The 14,142-nt window shown below is 34.8% G+C and overlaps 1 protein-coding gene across 7 annotated transcripts in view; it reads left to right on the forward strand.

The window, feature by feature from the left end:
- The window catches only part of CBLB (Cbl proto-oncogene B), a 213,681-nt gene that overhangs the window by 119,288 nt on the left and 80,251 nt on the right, over positions 1-14,142 (forward strand). For all 7 annotated transcript variants that reach the window (XM_050778914.1, XM_050778913.1, XM_050778918.1 and 4 more), the window contains 3 exons: positions 3,277-3,398; positions 8,623-8,760; positions 12,529-12,616. In XM_050778914.1, coding sequence (XP_050634871.1) covers positions 3,277-3,398; positions 8,623-8,760; positions 12,529-12,616 — 348 coding nt within the window. The remainder of the gene's footprint in view (positions 1-3,276; positions 3,399-8,622; positions 8,761-12,528; positions 12,617-14,142) is intronic.

Genomic DNA, 14,142 nt, shown 5'->3' on the forward strand with positions numbered 1-14,142 from the left:
GAAAATCTTACCTGGGCCAGGGAATTCCTAATCATTTTAAAAATGTGATTACAGAAGGAGCTGAAGAACTCTTGTTTAGCCCCTGTGTATTTCTGAGATTCATCATTTGTTTATTTCTATACTCCAATGAAATGCTTTGAATATAATCGTATGTGTGCCTTAAAATATGATAAAATTGGTTCTGTGTATAGAGAAGTAGATGGTTTAACTTTTGCTGATCTTTTTATACAACTTTAAAAATTAAGTGATTTTCTTAAATGTATTCATTAAATCCTTACATTTATATATTACGTATGAACATATGTTTTGCTAATACTGTGTGACTGCAGGAACATACATTCAGTTATAGCCATGATATTAGTAGTTAATTGGCAGTGACTTCTTCTGACTGCAAATTATTGAGAGTGGGATATTTAGCAGAATGGGAACTGAAGGTGAGCAAGGTACACTTTTAGAATTTGGGGTCTGAAGTAGAGAAACTAGCAGAAGGTTTTGAAGAAGGAGCCAGCGGGGGGGCAGGAGATGAAGTTGAGAATTACAGAGGGAATGAAAGAAGTAAAAAGGTTTGCTTCCTCTTGGCTTTCATTCTTATATGCAGGCAGAACCTGAACAAATACTTGGGAGTCACTGGAGGGATCTTACTGTGGTCACCTTCCTCATTTCCTCTTCTTCCTTCTTTCCTTTTCTTTATCCTTCTCTTTTCTCTCAAAGTCACTTAGAGATGCTGGAATCGGCACATGCTACTGTCCTGGAAAGGAATTATAGGGATTTTGCTTCTCTCTTCCTTCTCCCTGGGGCTGTTGTTCTCCTTTTCTTCTATATCCCCACTATTAGAAAAAATGGGGTCACTGAGAAATGGGGCACTAAATTTGGGGGTAGCAGGATAAGGATGGAGTATTTTAGTAGAATATCCTAGTGACTGTGGAATATGTAGCATCAATGGAATAGTGAGGAAAATCAAAGAAGAGGTAAGTCCTCAGTTGTAGCAAAGAATTAAAGAGAGTATCTAGGCAGACCAGCCGAGGACCCTCTTCCAACTTAAGCTATAAGTCAGTAACTGGCTCTTCTTGAAAATAGTAGCATTTGAGAGAATGGAGGGACTTGTCTCCTTTATTCACTTCATTAATTTCTATAGTCATTTAAAATATCTAGATAATTTTATGTTCTTATATACGAAAAAATTTCTTTAATCTGAAAAGCAAAATAAAAAAAATATATTCTCCAAAACACTTTGTTTTGCCTTTTTTAAGCCAGTAGTCATCGAAATACTTTAAAAATAAAAAGCACATAGGTACTGCATGTTTCTGTTTTGAGTGGGCTGCATACAAGAAAAACAATACACAGACTCATTCTATTACATAAATATTTTTGCAATTAGAAGCTGGCCCTCTGGGTTATGTACTAAGAAATGGTTGCTAAATACTGTAGCAGTTGGCTCAAAACACCAATTTAATTTTTTTACTTATATTTTGATCTGTGCATTGGTGCTCTATAAAGTTCAGCATTTTTTTTCAACCACTCTTCCACTAATTTGTGTGGACTTTACTGGAAGTGACCCAAATATTTGTTTGATATTTCTTTCATCCTTGTCCTTTATAGATGGGTAGAACAAAACAAAACAAAAACTAGGGTCTAGAATAACAGTTATCGCTCAGTTTTTAAAAATACATACTGACATTTTCTAAGTAATGTTTAATGCAATTTTTTAGTCATGCATTAGGGAGAAAATTAAAAACATGCATTTTTTTCAGCCTCTCATATTATTATTCTCTAGAGCGCCTTTCTTGCCCAATTAGGTATTTTAGTGTGATGGGGAAATACCCCGAAGATTTTTCTTGTTATGTTGAAAAAGGCTAAAAACTTTATTATTACTAAATCATTCTTTGTTATCCTCATCTCAAGGGTTATAATCCTTGAAGAATTCTGACTTATAAATTTGTAACTTGCTTAACAATAATGAGGAACAAGTCTCAAAACAAACAAAAGCAGGAACTTTTACCAGTAATAATGTCTAGAATAACTGTTTAACAGCTTTAACATGGCAACGTAAAAATACTTTGTTTTTTTTCTTTTATGTAGAAGATTTAATAATCTGGCACATCAGATAGAGTATGCTGCCAGTTCCTTGGAATAAATGTAGCTTCAGCCTTAAAAAAATTACAGAGATGATTCATCCACACCCTTGAGTAAAGTTGTCTATCACTGCCTGCCTTTTTTCTCTTGCCCTGGTAGCTGGACATACAACCAATCAGATTAAAGAGAGAATGATGCAATGGTACAAACCAAATACTTATGCGAAAGGTTTTGTTTTTATGTAACTCACTTTTAAACCCTAAACCTTTCCTAAGTTTATAGTTATGTAAAGTTAAGCCAGATGTGACTACAGTAGTGTTAACACTAACCTTTTACACAAGTCACTGGAGGATCTGTTCAGTGACATTGATCCTTGGCTGATTACTGTTATCTGATGCTGCAGTGGTCCTGGCATCCCATGGGCAAGCAAGACAGGCATGTTCCTTGTCCTTATGTAGCTTATGGTTAATGTGTAACCTTTGCCAAGTCATGTAAGTTCTATGATATGGTTTCTCACTCTGTAAAATGAAGCAGTTGTTAACGAAACAGACATACACAGAGGTGAGGAATATGGCAAGAGGTAACAGTTTTAAATATGCTGATCAGAGAAGGCTTCATTGAGGAAGTGACATTTGGAGACAGGAATGAGATGGATATTTGGGGGAAGAAAATTCAAGTAAAGGCATCGGCAAATACAAAGACTCTAAGAGGAAAGAGGGCATTTGTGTTCAAGACAATAGCAGGCTGGAGAAGATGCAGAAAGTGGGAGAGTTATAGCAGATGGAGACAAAAAGGGGTACTGCTGGGGATCAAACCCTGTAAAGTCCTTCTAAGCAATATATGAGGACTTTGGCTTTTATTCAAAGTTAGAAGGCTTTGAACAGAAGAATTATTTCATTTATGTTTTAAAATGGTCACAAGTGCTGTAGTGAGAATAGACTGTGTAGAGAAGAGATTTTGTGGTTTTCTTTTTTCTTCTCCGTATTCTCTTCCTGAGAAATCTGTTTTCTGCCTAATCATATTTCTCTAAAGAACAATAGACTTGAATGTCTGCTGGTAGGTAACAAAAGTTGACCTAAACCACATAAGGTCAGATTAATTTAAAATATCCAAGATAATGTTAAATGTATTAAATGATGGTTCAGTATGTAATCAATATTTGATATTCTCTAGATAATCTCTTTTAATTTATTTATTTTTTAGCCTTGGGGCTCTATTTTGCGGAATTGGAATTTCTTAGCTGTGACGCATCCAGGTTACATGGCATTTCTCACGTATGATGAAGTTAAAGCACGACTACAGAAATACAGCACCAAACCCGGAAGGTAAGACTTTTTAGCAGTAATATTATGTGATATATCCAAAGATGAAAATTCTCCATGGTTTGTTCCTAAGTTAGTCAGCAACACCCACTGATGGCATGCTTGGGAGGGGGCTAGAAAAGCTAAAAGACCAAAATGGTGCTTCTTAATCTAATCCTTTAAATTGATACATTGTGCTTACTCTGAAACTTGGTATTCATAAAGTGAAAGGGGATGTGGTCTCCTTTCTGTTTTCATGATATCTGTGTTTATGTGCAAAATTGTATGTATATATTTGAATACTTGAATACTGTGCTAAAGAACAAATAAATGGAACAGTCTTATGTTCGTTACTTTGGGGTATTTTAAAGACATTCATTTAAGTTCTCTGATAAATACAAGTACATATACATGCACCTGAACACATAAATATAAATGTAAGTTTATGAACAAATAAATGTATGTACATAGCATATATAGACCTATTGTTATAATCAAAACCAATTTCGTGTCCTTGAAAACTTTTTTCATAATGCCTTATGTTTTATTGTAGCCTCAGAATTTATATTTTATTTTCCAAATGATGAAACTAAATGAACCTTGGAGAGGTCGGTCAGCCCCTGTGGCTTTGGCCAAGAAATTACACCTTATTAATGGCAAATCGGGGTCCAGAAAATCTCTCTCTTTCATGGTTCAGTGCATTTTCCCATGTATTTCATCTAAAAATTCATTAGGCACATAGTAAGCATTTGTGCTATGGCAGGCAGTATGCTGAGTACAGCAATAGGGATATTAGAGACCTGCTTGTCAGAATCCTCACATTTCAGATGCTATTCCAGTATTCATTAGTGCACTGATTTTCATATAGAGAACATTTCATTTTAGGGATGAATTTGGTGGTGGTTTTTAAGTGTACCTTTTTTTTTCTAGTATCATTTTTATTTGATTTGTGCTGTATATAATGTTTGTACTTTAAAACATTTTTGTTTTGTTTTGCTTTGTTTTTGAGATGGAGTCTTGCTCTGTCGCCAGGCTGGAGTGCAATGGCGCGATCTCCGTTCACTGCAACCTTCGACTCCCTGGTTCGAGCGATTCTTCTGCCTCAGCCTCCCAAGTAGCTGGGATTACAGGCATGTGCCACCATGCCTAGCTAATTTTCGTATTTTTAGTAGAGACGGGGTTTCACCATGTTGTCCAGGATGGTCTTGATCTCCTGACCTCGTGATCTGCCCGCCTTAGTTTCCCGAAGTGCTGGGATTACAGGTGTGAGCCACCACGCCTGGCCAAAACATTTTTTTTTTAGTACAAGCCAATAGTGCTGATTTTTTGTTCTCTGTCATAATGAAACTTTCCATGTTTTTGTCTTTTTAAGAATTTATATAGTATATTTGAAAAAGAAGCCAGTGAGTACAAAAACAGTTTGGCTTCCACTGAAATCTTCCATTTATACTAAGGAGAGTTAGTTCTCATTGTGACCATGAGAGCACATCAGTTATTTTGCATGTTGACAATGTTTTAGATGAATGATTTTGTTTCATTCAACAATCTCTTATGACCAGATTTTTCCATAATTTTTACTCTCTTGAATGACGTCATATGAAGTATCTTTCTTGCGCTTGGAGTATGATTTGAAAAATGTGTGGTGGTTGGAATTATGCAATCATAGAAACTTAACATGTGAGTTATTTGATAAATTATCTTGTCCAATCATAGAAATAATGAGGAAACTGAGGCCTTTATTTTTGGTTTTGTTTACTTGTTCAATATCATGGAGAACATGAATTACAATGTTGAGAAAAACAGCCAGATCTCATTACTATTTGGAAAAGTTCTCTTAATAAAAAACTACTGCCCTCTGCTAAGAATATTTCTCATAAGACCCACCAGTAAACTTATCTTCAAATGCGTACAGTATATACCTTTTATACAGCTTTTTTGTGTATCAATCATAAATTAAAAAACTAGAATAGTGTCCTCTGAAAAAAAAATCTTTGTTTCCTTCCTAACTTGCCATGTAATGATTTTTTCTATTAAATTTTAGGTAGCTAATGATGAAATAAATAATATATAACAAATTATAATGTGTAAAGTATGATGTGGGTACTAAAGATGTGTTTAGGAAAACACCCTTAATGAATAAAAAAAAATTGTAACAAATATTTGCTTTGGAGAATATCTGCGTTTAACTTTTTTTTTTTTTTTTTTAAATCTTGGAAAGTATTTCGTGTCTTTGACTTCATAGTATAGAAAACAATTGGATTTACTTCAGGGACATTTTGGCTCCTTAGGTTGTGCTTTATTATTAGGGATCCATCTGACAAAATATGAATTACAGGGTGAAGGTAGTGACATTTGGGAATCTAAGTGAAATATTCATTAGGTGGCTTTTTAGGTGATAAGAGTGGCATTGAACCCTAAACCACCTCGTCAACATGAAAGATACCTCAGTTGTGTGTGTGTGTGTGTGTGTGTGTGTGTGTGTGTGTGTATTTTTTTTTTTTTTTTTTTTTGAAACAGTCTCACTGTGTTCACCCCAGGCAGGAATGCAGTGGTACCATCTTGGCTCACTGTAAGCTCCACCTCCTGGGTTCAAATGATTCTCATGCCTCAGCCTCCTGAGTAGCTGGGACTACAGGCATGTACCATCATGTCTTGCCAATTTTTTTTTTTTTTTTTTTTTGTATTTTTAGTGGAGACGGGGTTTTGCCATGTTGGCCACGCTGGTCTCGAACTCTTGGTGTCAAATAATCCACCTGGCCCAGCCTCCCAACGTGCTGGGGTTACAGATGTGAGCCACCACACCTACCCCTAATTTGATTAAATTAAGCATGCTGTTTAAGAGAGCAGGGTGCTAAAAATAAGCCAAAAATTCACTTGAGGTTGGGAAGGGGTAGCCACAAGCCAAAGGGTCAGCAGCAAATTAAATGGGATAGGAAAAATGTGCATGAGAGGAAGAAATTGTTCTAAAATGCCCTTGGCTCTTACCAGATTGCTGGTATTACTATCTCTTATATACATGAATTGCTTGAACCTTCTGTGTAGTAATGAGTTTTAGAAACACCATCCCAAAACAATGTTTAGAGCAATAGAAAAGGACATGAATTAAAAATCTGAGCAATTTCACAAGTATGTATTTCAGTATCTACCAAATTCTTAGTATACGAATAAATTTGGAATTACATTTAAAATTACTAGCAATGCAGATTTGTAATTATTTTCTTCATGTTAATATACTCTATAAATTTTGCTGAGATTCATAGTACACAGATTTTTAAGATTCTAACTTTTGATTTAATTTGAAGGAATTTTATATTATTTTTTATATAACAGTTTAATAATGTCCTTCTGAATTATAATTTATAGTGACTTTCTATTATTTTTGGCACTTCTCATAATATCATAGCCGTAAGTCTCAGTGGCATTATTTTATCTGATTTTGATTAAGAATGCCAATAATCGACAGATTGATATCCTATTTTCAGTTTGTCTAGGGATATATGTTTTTAGACTTTTTTGAAAAGTTCTTTCCAAAGATTCTATCACCAATATAATTTTTTTAATATTTAAAAATCACTTCTTTTTTTAAAATTCTAGTTTGTCAAAAGATGAAATTACACTCTACTACTAAATATACAAGTTAATTAAATCCAGTGACTACAGCCATTATGTATGTTAAAGTATATCTTTAAAGTTACATTTATAGTACTTGGTCTATCAATAACTAAAGTATATTTTGAGATACTTGTGTCTGCCACATACATACAGCAGCTAGAGTATTAAAATACAGCCAACAGATTTAAATTGGCTTGTTTTTGATCTGCTTAATGGGGTAATAAAATCCAGAAGGGTATCCTGATAGAAAGATTAAATGCAGTACACTCAAATAAAGAGAAATGATCTAAAATGAAATAAGTATATAGATAGCTAGATTGATACATAAATGATAATGATGGATTTAAAGCCAAGTTGCTGTCTCCTTTTGTTGGATATTAGTTTTAAGGGATTGGATTTGATTTGATTTATATTTTTGAACTATCTTAGCTTCCCATTGTAAGATACTGAATTTGATATGGTTAGATGGCAGCCATGAAATTACCTAGTTTGCACTTTTGAACCTTAGGGATGAATGGCTGGAATACCTGAAAGAAAAGTTACTATTTTTTAAAAAGCGGGCAGGGCGCGGTGGCTGACGCCTGTGATGCCAACACTTTGAGATGCTGAGGCGGGTGGGTCACTAGGTCAGGAGATCGAGGCCATCCTAACAAGTGAAACCCTGTCTGTATTAAAAATACAAAAAATTGGCCGGTTGTGGTGGCTCACGCCTGTAATCCCAGCACTTTGGGAGGCCGAGGCGGGCGGATCACGAGGTCAGGAGATCGAGACCATCCTAGCTAACAGGATAAAACCCCGTCTCTACTAAAACTACAAAAAAATTAGCAGGGCGTGGTGGCGGGCACCTGTAGTCCCAGCTTTTTGGGAGGCTGAGGCAGGAGAATGGCGTGAACCCGGGAGGCGGAGCTTGCAGTGAGCCGAGGTCGCTCCACTGCACTCCAGCCTGGGCGACAGAGCAAGACTCTGTCTGAAAAACTAAAAAACAACAACAACAAAAATACAAAAAATTAGCTGGGCATCATAGCACGCGCCTGTAGTCCCAGCTACTCGGGAGGCTAAGGCAGGATAATCGCTTGAACCTGGGAGGCGGAGGTTGCAGTGAGCCGAGATCGCGCCATGGCACTCCAGCCTGGGCGACAGAGACACCGTCTCAAAAAACAAACAAACAAAACTAATTTTAATGTCTAAATTACAAAGGAATATATCGAGTTCTACAGTAGAAACTGGCTCAGTTTTTTTCTGAGGTAAGCAAATTGAATTTAAATTTTCACTTATTTTGTTTTTACATTCCAAGAGTGATTTATTTTGTAGCTATTCCATGCCATCAACACTTCCATACACAGCACCCTGATGATGGTAAAAAAAAAAATCCCTAGATAGTTTACAATCTTGTTTATTTCCTTATATATGTATCTGGAAGTATTTAAATAAAAAGTAATGATCAGTGTTTCTCTTCTAAATTGATAAATGGAAAAGTACAATGTTGTTAAAAATAAGTTAGAAGTTAGAATATGAGGAGTATTCAGGAATTCTGAATGATTCTGTTTATTGTTTTGCTTGAAGGAACCCTAACAAATTGTTTAGTATTGATTTACATTCTGAATTAAATTAAACATAATTTTCTTATGTTTTGCAGCTATATTTTCCGGTTAAGTTGCACTCGTTTGGGACAGTGGGCCATTGGCTATGTGACTGGGGATGGGAATATCTTACAGACCATACCTCATAACAAGCCCTTATTTCAAGCCCTGATCGATGGCAGCAGGGAAGGATTGTAAGTATGAGAAATGGGAGTTGGAGTGCTTATGATTCATGAATTTGAAAAATAAAGATTGCTTTGTGATGGAGAAAATGGATAATGAGGCTGCTTTTTAATCTTAAGACTGAGAAATAATGGATGTTCCTTAGTTTGTTGTTCATCTCTTTATATAGTCATTTTAAGGTAACCTAATTATTTGAAACTGTGTTACAGCAAATACATTTCAACTTCAAATTACATGAATTTTTATCTTTCATATGATAAAAAGTTGGGACTTAAAGGTAGTTTTAAAATGGATGTAAAACTGTTTATATTTTAAATTATTTAGAATAATTGACTTCTTTTTCCTCATATAACCCTTAGATTACTAGTTTCACTTTTTTTTTTCTTTTTTTGAAACGGAGTCTCACTCTGTTGCCAGGCTGGAGTGCAGTGGTACAATCTTGGCACTGCAACCTCGGCCTCCTGGGTTCAAGGGATTCCCCTACCTCAGCCTCCCAAGTAGCTGGGACTACAGGCATGTGCCACCACGCCTGGCTAGTTTTTTGTATTTTAGTAGAGACAGGGTTTCACCATGTTGGCCAGGATGGTCTTGATCTCCTGACCTCATGATCCGCCTGCCTCAGCCTCCCAAAGTGCTGGAATTATAGGCATGAGCCACCGCGCCCGGCCAGTTTCACTTTTTAAAGTTTGATTGTTAGTGCCAGAGTTTCTTTTCTCTTTCTTATCTGTTTCTCCCTCCACCCCTTCCTTTTCTTTTCTCTCGTAGATCTTTCCTTCATTCACACTGATAATAACTCCATATTCTAGGACTATGTGTTAATAGCTAAGTTTAGTTTATCTCAGGCTATATTCCTTTTTAAAATTTAAAAATAAATAAGTTCCCCTTTGTTTTTTAAATTAATGAATTCTCCCCACTCCCTCGACACACAAAGTATGGACAATCTATTGGGTCCCTTAATAGTAAATATGTCTGGTTCTTCTTTGCTTTATTCACATGTCACTCCCTTTGTCCTCTCCTTGTATTCTCAGTGCACTTGATCATGCTGCTTTTTCTTCCCCTCTGCCTTGCTGCGTAACTTAGAGATGCTCATGATCAAACTCACTGCAGTATGAATTCTGAAACCTAGCAGAAGAAATTCCACCAGAGTTAACAAAGAGGAAATGATTTGAGTTTTACCTTTCTCAAAGTAATTGCAAAACAGAAAGAAAGAAAGGAAAAAAAGTGATGAGATTTATGCAAAGAAAAAGTAGGAATTTTTAAAAACCTGTGAGCTTTTGGGTGGGACTGGTAGCTTACTCCTGTAATCCCAGCATTTTGGGAGGCTAAGGCAGGAGGATCACTTGAGCTCAGGAGTTCGAGATCAGGCTGGGCAACATGGCAAAACCCTATCTCTACAAAAAATGCAAAAAAACTAGTTGGGCATGGTGGCGTGTGACTAGTCCCTGCTACTCTGGAGGCTAAGATGGGATAATCACCTGAGCCTGGGAAGTTGAGGCTACAGTGACGACATCGTGTCACTGCACTCCAGCCTGGGCATCAGAGTGAGACCCTATCTGGAAAGAAAAAAAAAAAAAAAAACCCACACACACGAAACCTTTCAATAAATTAGTTACGTAGTAATTGTATGGCAAGTTATGGTACCAAATGTGTATTTCTCTTTCCTTTTCCTTCTGATTTTCATAAATTTGCTAGTCTTGGTTATTTATACCTTTCTTCTAATGCATCAAAGATTTGTGTATAGATTTTGATTTACAATGATTACAGAGTTTTTTTTTAAGAAAATATACTTTAAAGTTTGAATTTATAAGTAGATGGTAAATGGACAAATCTGTAGAGGGAAAAATTTTGATATAGCTTGTTTGAGTTATTCCTTCTGTTTTTCAAATGTCATTCAAAGAGTCACAAATTTTAGTATTATAATCAGCGGAGCAAAGCCTTTAAACTCCTGGGCACAGTAACTCTTGAGAGTTACACACACATACACACACACACACACACACACGCATCTCCAGAGGGATTTAGCTAGTTGATTTTGAACTTTAATAATATATTAGGATAAAATAGGATTTATAAATTAATTAGATAAGGTTTCTCATAAGATCAGAATAGGATATCATTGCATCCAGCTACCATCCGGGTCCACTGTATTTCCTTATATTAATAGTTAATCCAATATTGTATGACATAGTTGAAAGAGATGTTTATTTTGATAACCACCCAACATTCTTTACTCCTTCAATGCCATTGAAAAGTGCTCATCTGCAGTATATCCTGGGTGTACTAAGGACAGAAATAATCAAAAATGATGATTAGCGTACCATAGGAAATGTTAAAGGTCCTTTTTATACCTTTTTAACCTATCAACAACCTCCTGATAGGTTAAAAAGAACTTTTAACCTTTCCTATGGTACCCTAATCCTTATTTTTGTAACTTTAATTTCTGAATTCTTGCTAGAATTTCTTCATATTATTGAAATGTGATACCTAAAATTTTATATAATATTTTTTTAAATGGCCAATTTTTAGAGTATATTAAAAAGTTGCTTATCTTCTTTGGATTATCATTCCTCATTTAATATTTGTCAAATTTTGTAGCACACCCATAAGGACATTCTAAATTTGTATCATACTCAGATGTAGTAAATTCCTTTTGCTAAATCATAAAAAAATCATCTCACTGATTTGTCCCTTACTATGTCAGAATTATCTGTCCTTTAAGTTCATTTTTCTGGTTTTCCTGGGTAAATTCTAACACTTAACGTGTTTGTAGACACCTCATTCGAGGATAAATATTGTTTATTACTTTAAAGAATAGATTTGTTATAGTTTTACCCTTTTAAATATACATACTATAGTACTATATTCTTACTATTTTATTTAAGAAATTTAGTATAGAAAGATGTTAAACAGAATTAACCATAATTTAATAAACTGATGAAACACAGCAGTGACATTACCACTTTTTAAAATTAAAAATAAGTGTTTACCAACACAGTAAATTTTATTTTTTAATGAATTTTTGAATAACAAGTACAACTTCTGATTTAACACAGCAAGAATGCATTATTACTACAACTTTTAGTTCAGATTTCAGTTTTTCCTGATAATAGAACCTTGTTTCTATCTATAGACCATTTTGTGTTTGTAGTGTTAAGTCAATGAAACATGGAAATGTAGCATTTTCTAATTTTTTAAAATGTGTATATGCATGTGTATGTGTATTTGCATTTGTGCATATGTGTTTGTGTTAGGGTGAGGGGAAGATGAGAGAAGAGATATGGAAACTGTAGAAACAGGAACACCACAGAAGCGTTTGGATAACTTACAAGAGAACTGTGGCCTTTAATTATATTTTCTTTCCACGTGGTATTAGGCATGGTGTAAAATGATGTGATTAACATTACCTGTGCCTCAGATGAAAGATGTAACAGTTGCAAATAGGTATATCCTCAAAGTGTTTTGGAATAGAACATGATTGATCAGTGAAATATTCTTAGCTTATATAAGAGACATATATTAAAGGTATTTCATTGAAAATGGTTGCTTAGTGGGTTGGGCTATATTCATTATATATTTCTTATATGAAAATAATTTCTACATTCCAAGTGTCCTAAAAACAACATAATATTTTGGAAATAATGAAGTAATATGTTATCGATATGTTACATAAAAAGGAAACATCCAAATGTATGTTTGAATATAGAAAAAGTTGATTAAATATCCTTAAATGCAATTAAAACTTGCATATTTAAGATAATAAAGTTTCTGTTTAAATTCAGTTATCTTTATCCTGACGGGAGGAGTTATAATCCTGATTTAACTGGATTATGTGAACCTACACCTCATGACCATATAAAAGTTACACAGGTAAGGATAATTTCTAGAAAAGTATAATTAAATAAGTATCCATAATGCCTTCTAAATAAATAAGACTCTCATACAGTAGTTAAAATCATGCACAAGTATTTAATACAAAATATACTTAAGGAATTATAAGAGTGTTTAAAGAGAAATTATATTACTTTCTTAGATTTTTTGATACAAATTTATGCTGTTAGAATTCTTGCTTTCCATATAGTATTGGCATTTATATGGGGGAAATAAATAAATCCATGAGCAGGTAGGTGGATGTAAGGAGAGAGCCATAGTTTAGAAAGCTCCCAAAAAAAAGATTAGAATAATCGTATGCCTTAGATTTTAGAGTCAAATAGATAATTGAAGCCTGTTGAAGATAACAGTTATGTTTTTCTAAATCCATTGCTAGCAACCTCATAGATTTTGAATGGGAATGTAAGTTGGTAAAACCTTTCTTGAGAGTGATATTCAGTAATTATAAAAATCTAAGTGAAAATATCTTTTCACTTTAGAATCTATAAATGTAATAGATCCCATATATATCACTTACACACACACACAAAAACCTGTACAACAGATATTTACTGTAATTTTTTTTCTAAAAGTAAAAAGTTACAAAATACTAAGAAGTTTAGTAATAGATTAAGTAGGCTACTATTCTCATACTGTATTGTGTGAAGTCATCAACAGGAGGGAGGTAGCTCTACATACTCACGGGGGAACTTCTGCATCTTGTACTATAAAATAATTCCATTTATGTAAAGTACAAGTAGGTAACATTTCATTTGGTAAAGTTACATTATGTATGTTCAACTTCTGTAAGGAAATACATAATTAATTGCTGTATGTGAACATGTGAGTATACTTTTTAAAAGATCAAAAAAAACCACCAAACGTAAAAGGATTTAACTGAGGAGGTAACAGGGATTGAGCAATCAGGGAGGGGATGAAGGGAGAATTTGAGTATTTTTTTATTTTACATTCAGTCTGGTTTTAAAATATTTTATATTTGAGACATGTTCACGCCTTGTGTAATAAATAATAAAAATCTGAGGGAAAAAAACAAGAGAATTACAGCTTTTTTTAAGATAGTAGATAATGATTTGCCTTATAATTATCCAAGTTTCAGTTCCTGTGGTCTTTACATTACTATGTGAGACATACACGTTGACATTTATATGTACATATTGTACATGTACATTTAATAAGCGATTGCCTTTTTCTTTTCTTTTTTTGAGATGGAGTCTTGCTCTGTCGCCCAGGCTGGAGTGCAGTGGCGCCAGCTCGCCTCACTGAAAGCTCTGCCTCCTGGGTTTGCACCGTTCTCCCGACTCAGCCTGAGTAGCTGGGACTACAGGCGCCCGCCACCGTGCCCGGCTAATTTTCTGTATTTTTTAGTAGAGACGGAGTTTTACCGTGTTTGCCAGGATGGCCTCGATCTCCCAACCTCGTGATCCGCCTGCCTCAGCCTCCCAAAGTGCTGGGATTACAGGCGTGAGCCATTTTCTTTCATTTTTTTTTCTGAGACAGAGTTTTGC

This window comes from Macaca thibetana, chromosome 2, assembly GCF_024542745.1.
Source record: "Macaca thibetana thibetana isolate TM-01 chromosome 2, ASM2454274v1, whole genome shotgun sequence".
In the NCBI taxonomy this organism is placed as follows: Eukaryota; Metazoa; Chordata; class Mammalia; order Primates; family Cercopithecidae; genus Macaca; species Macaca thibetana.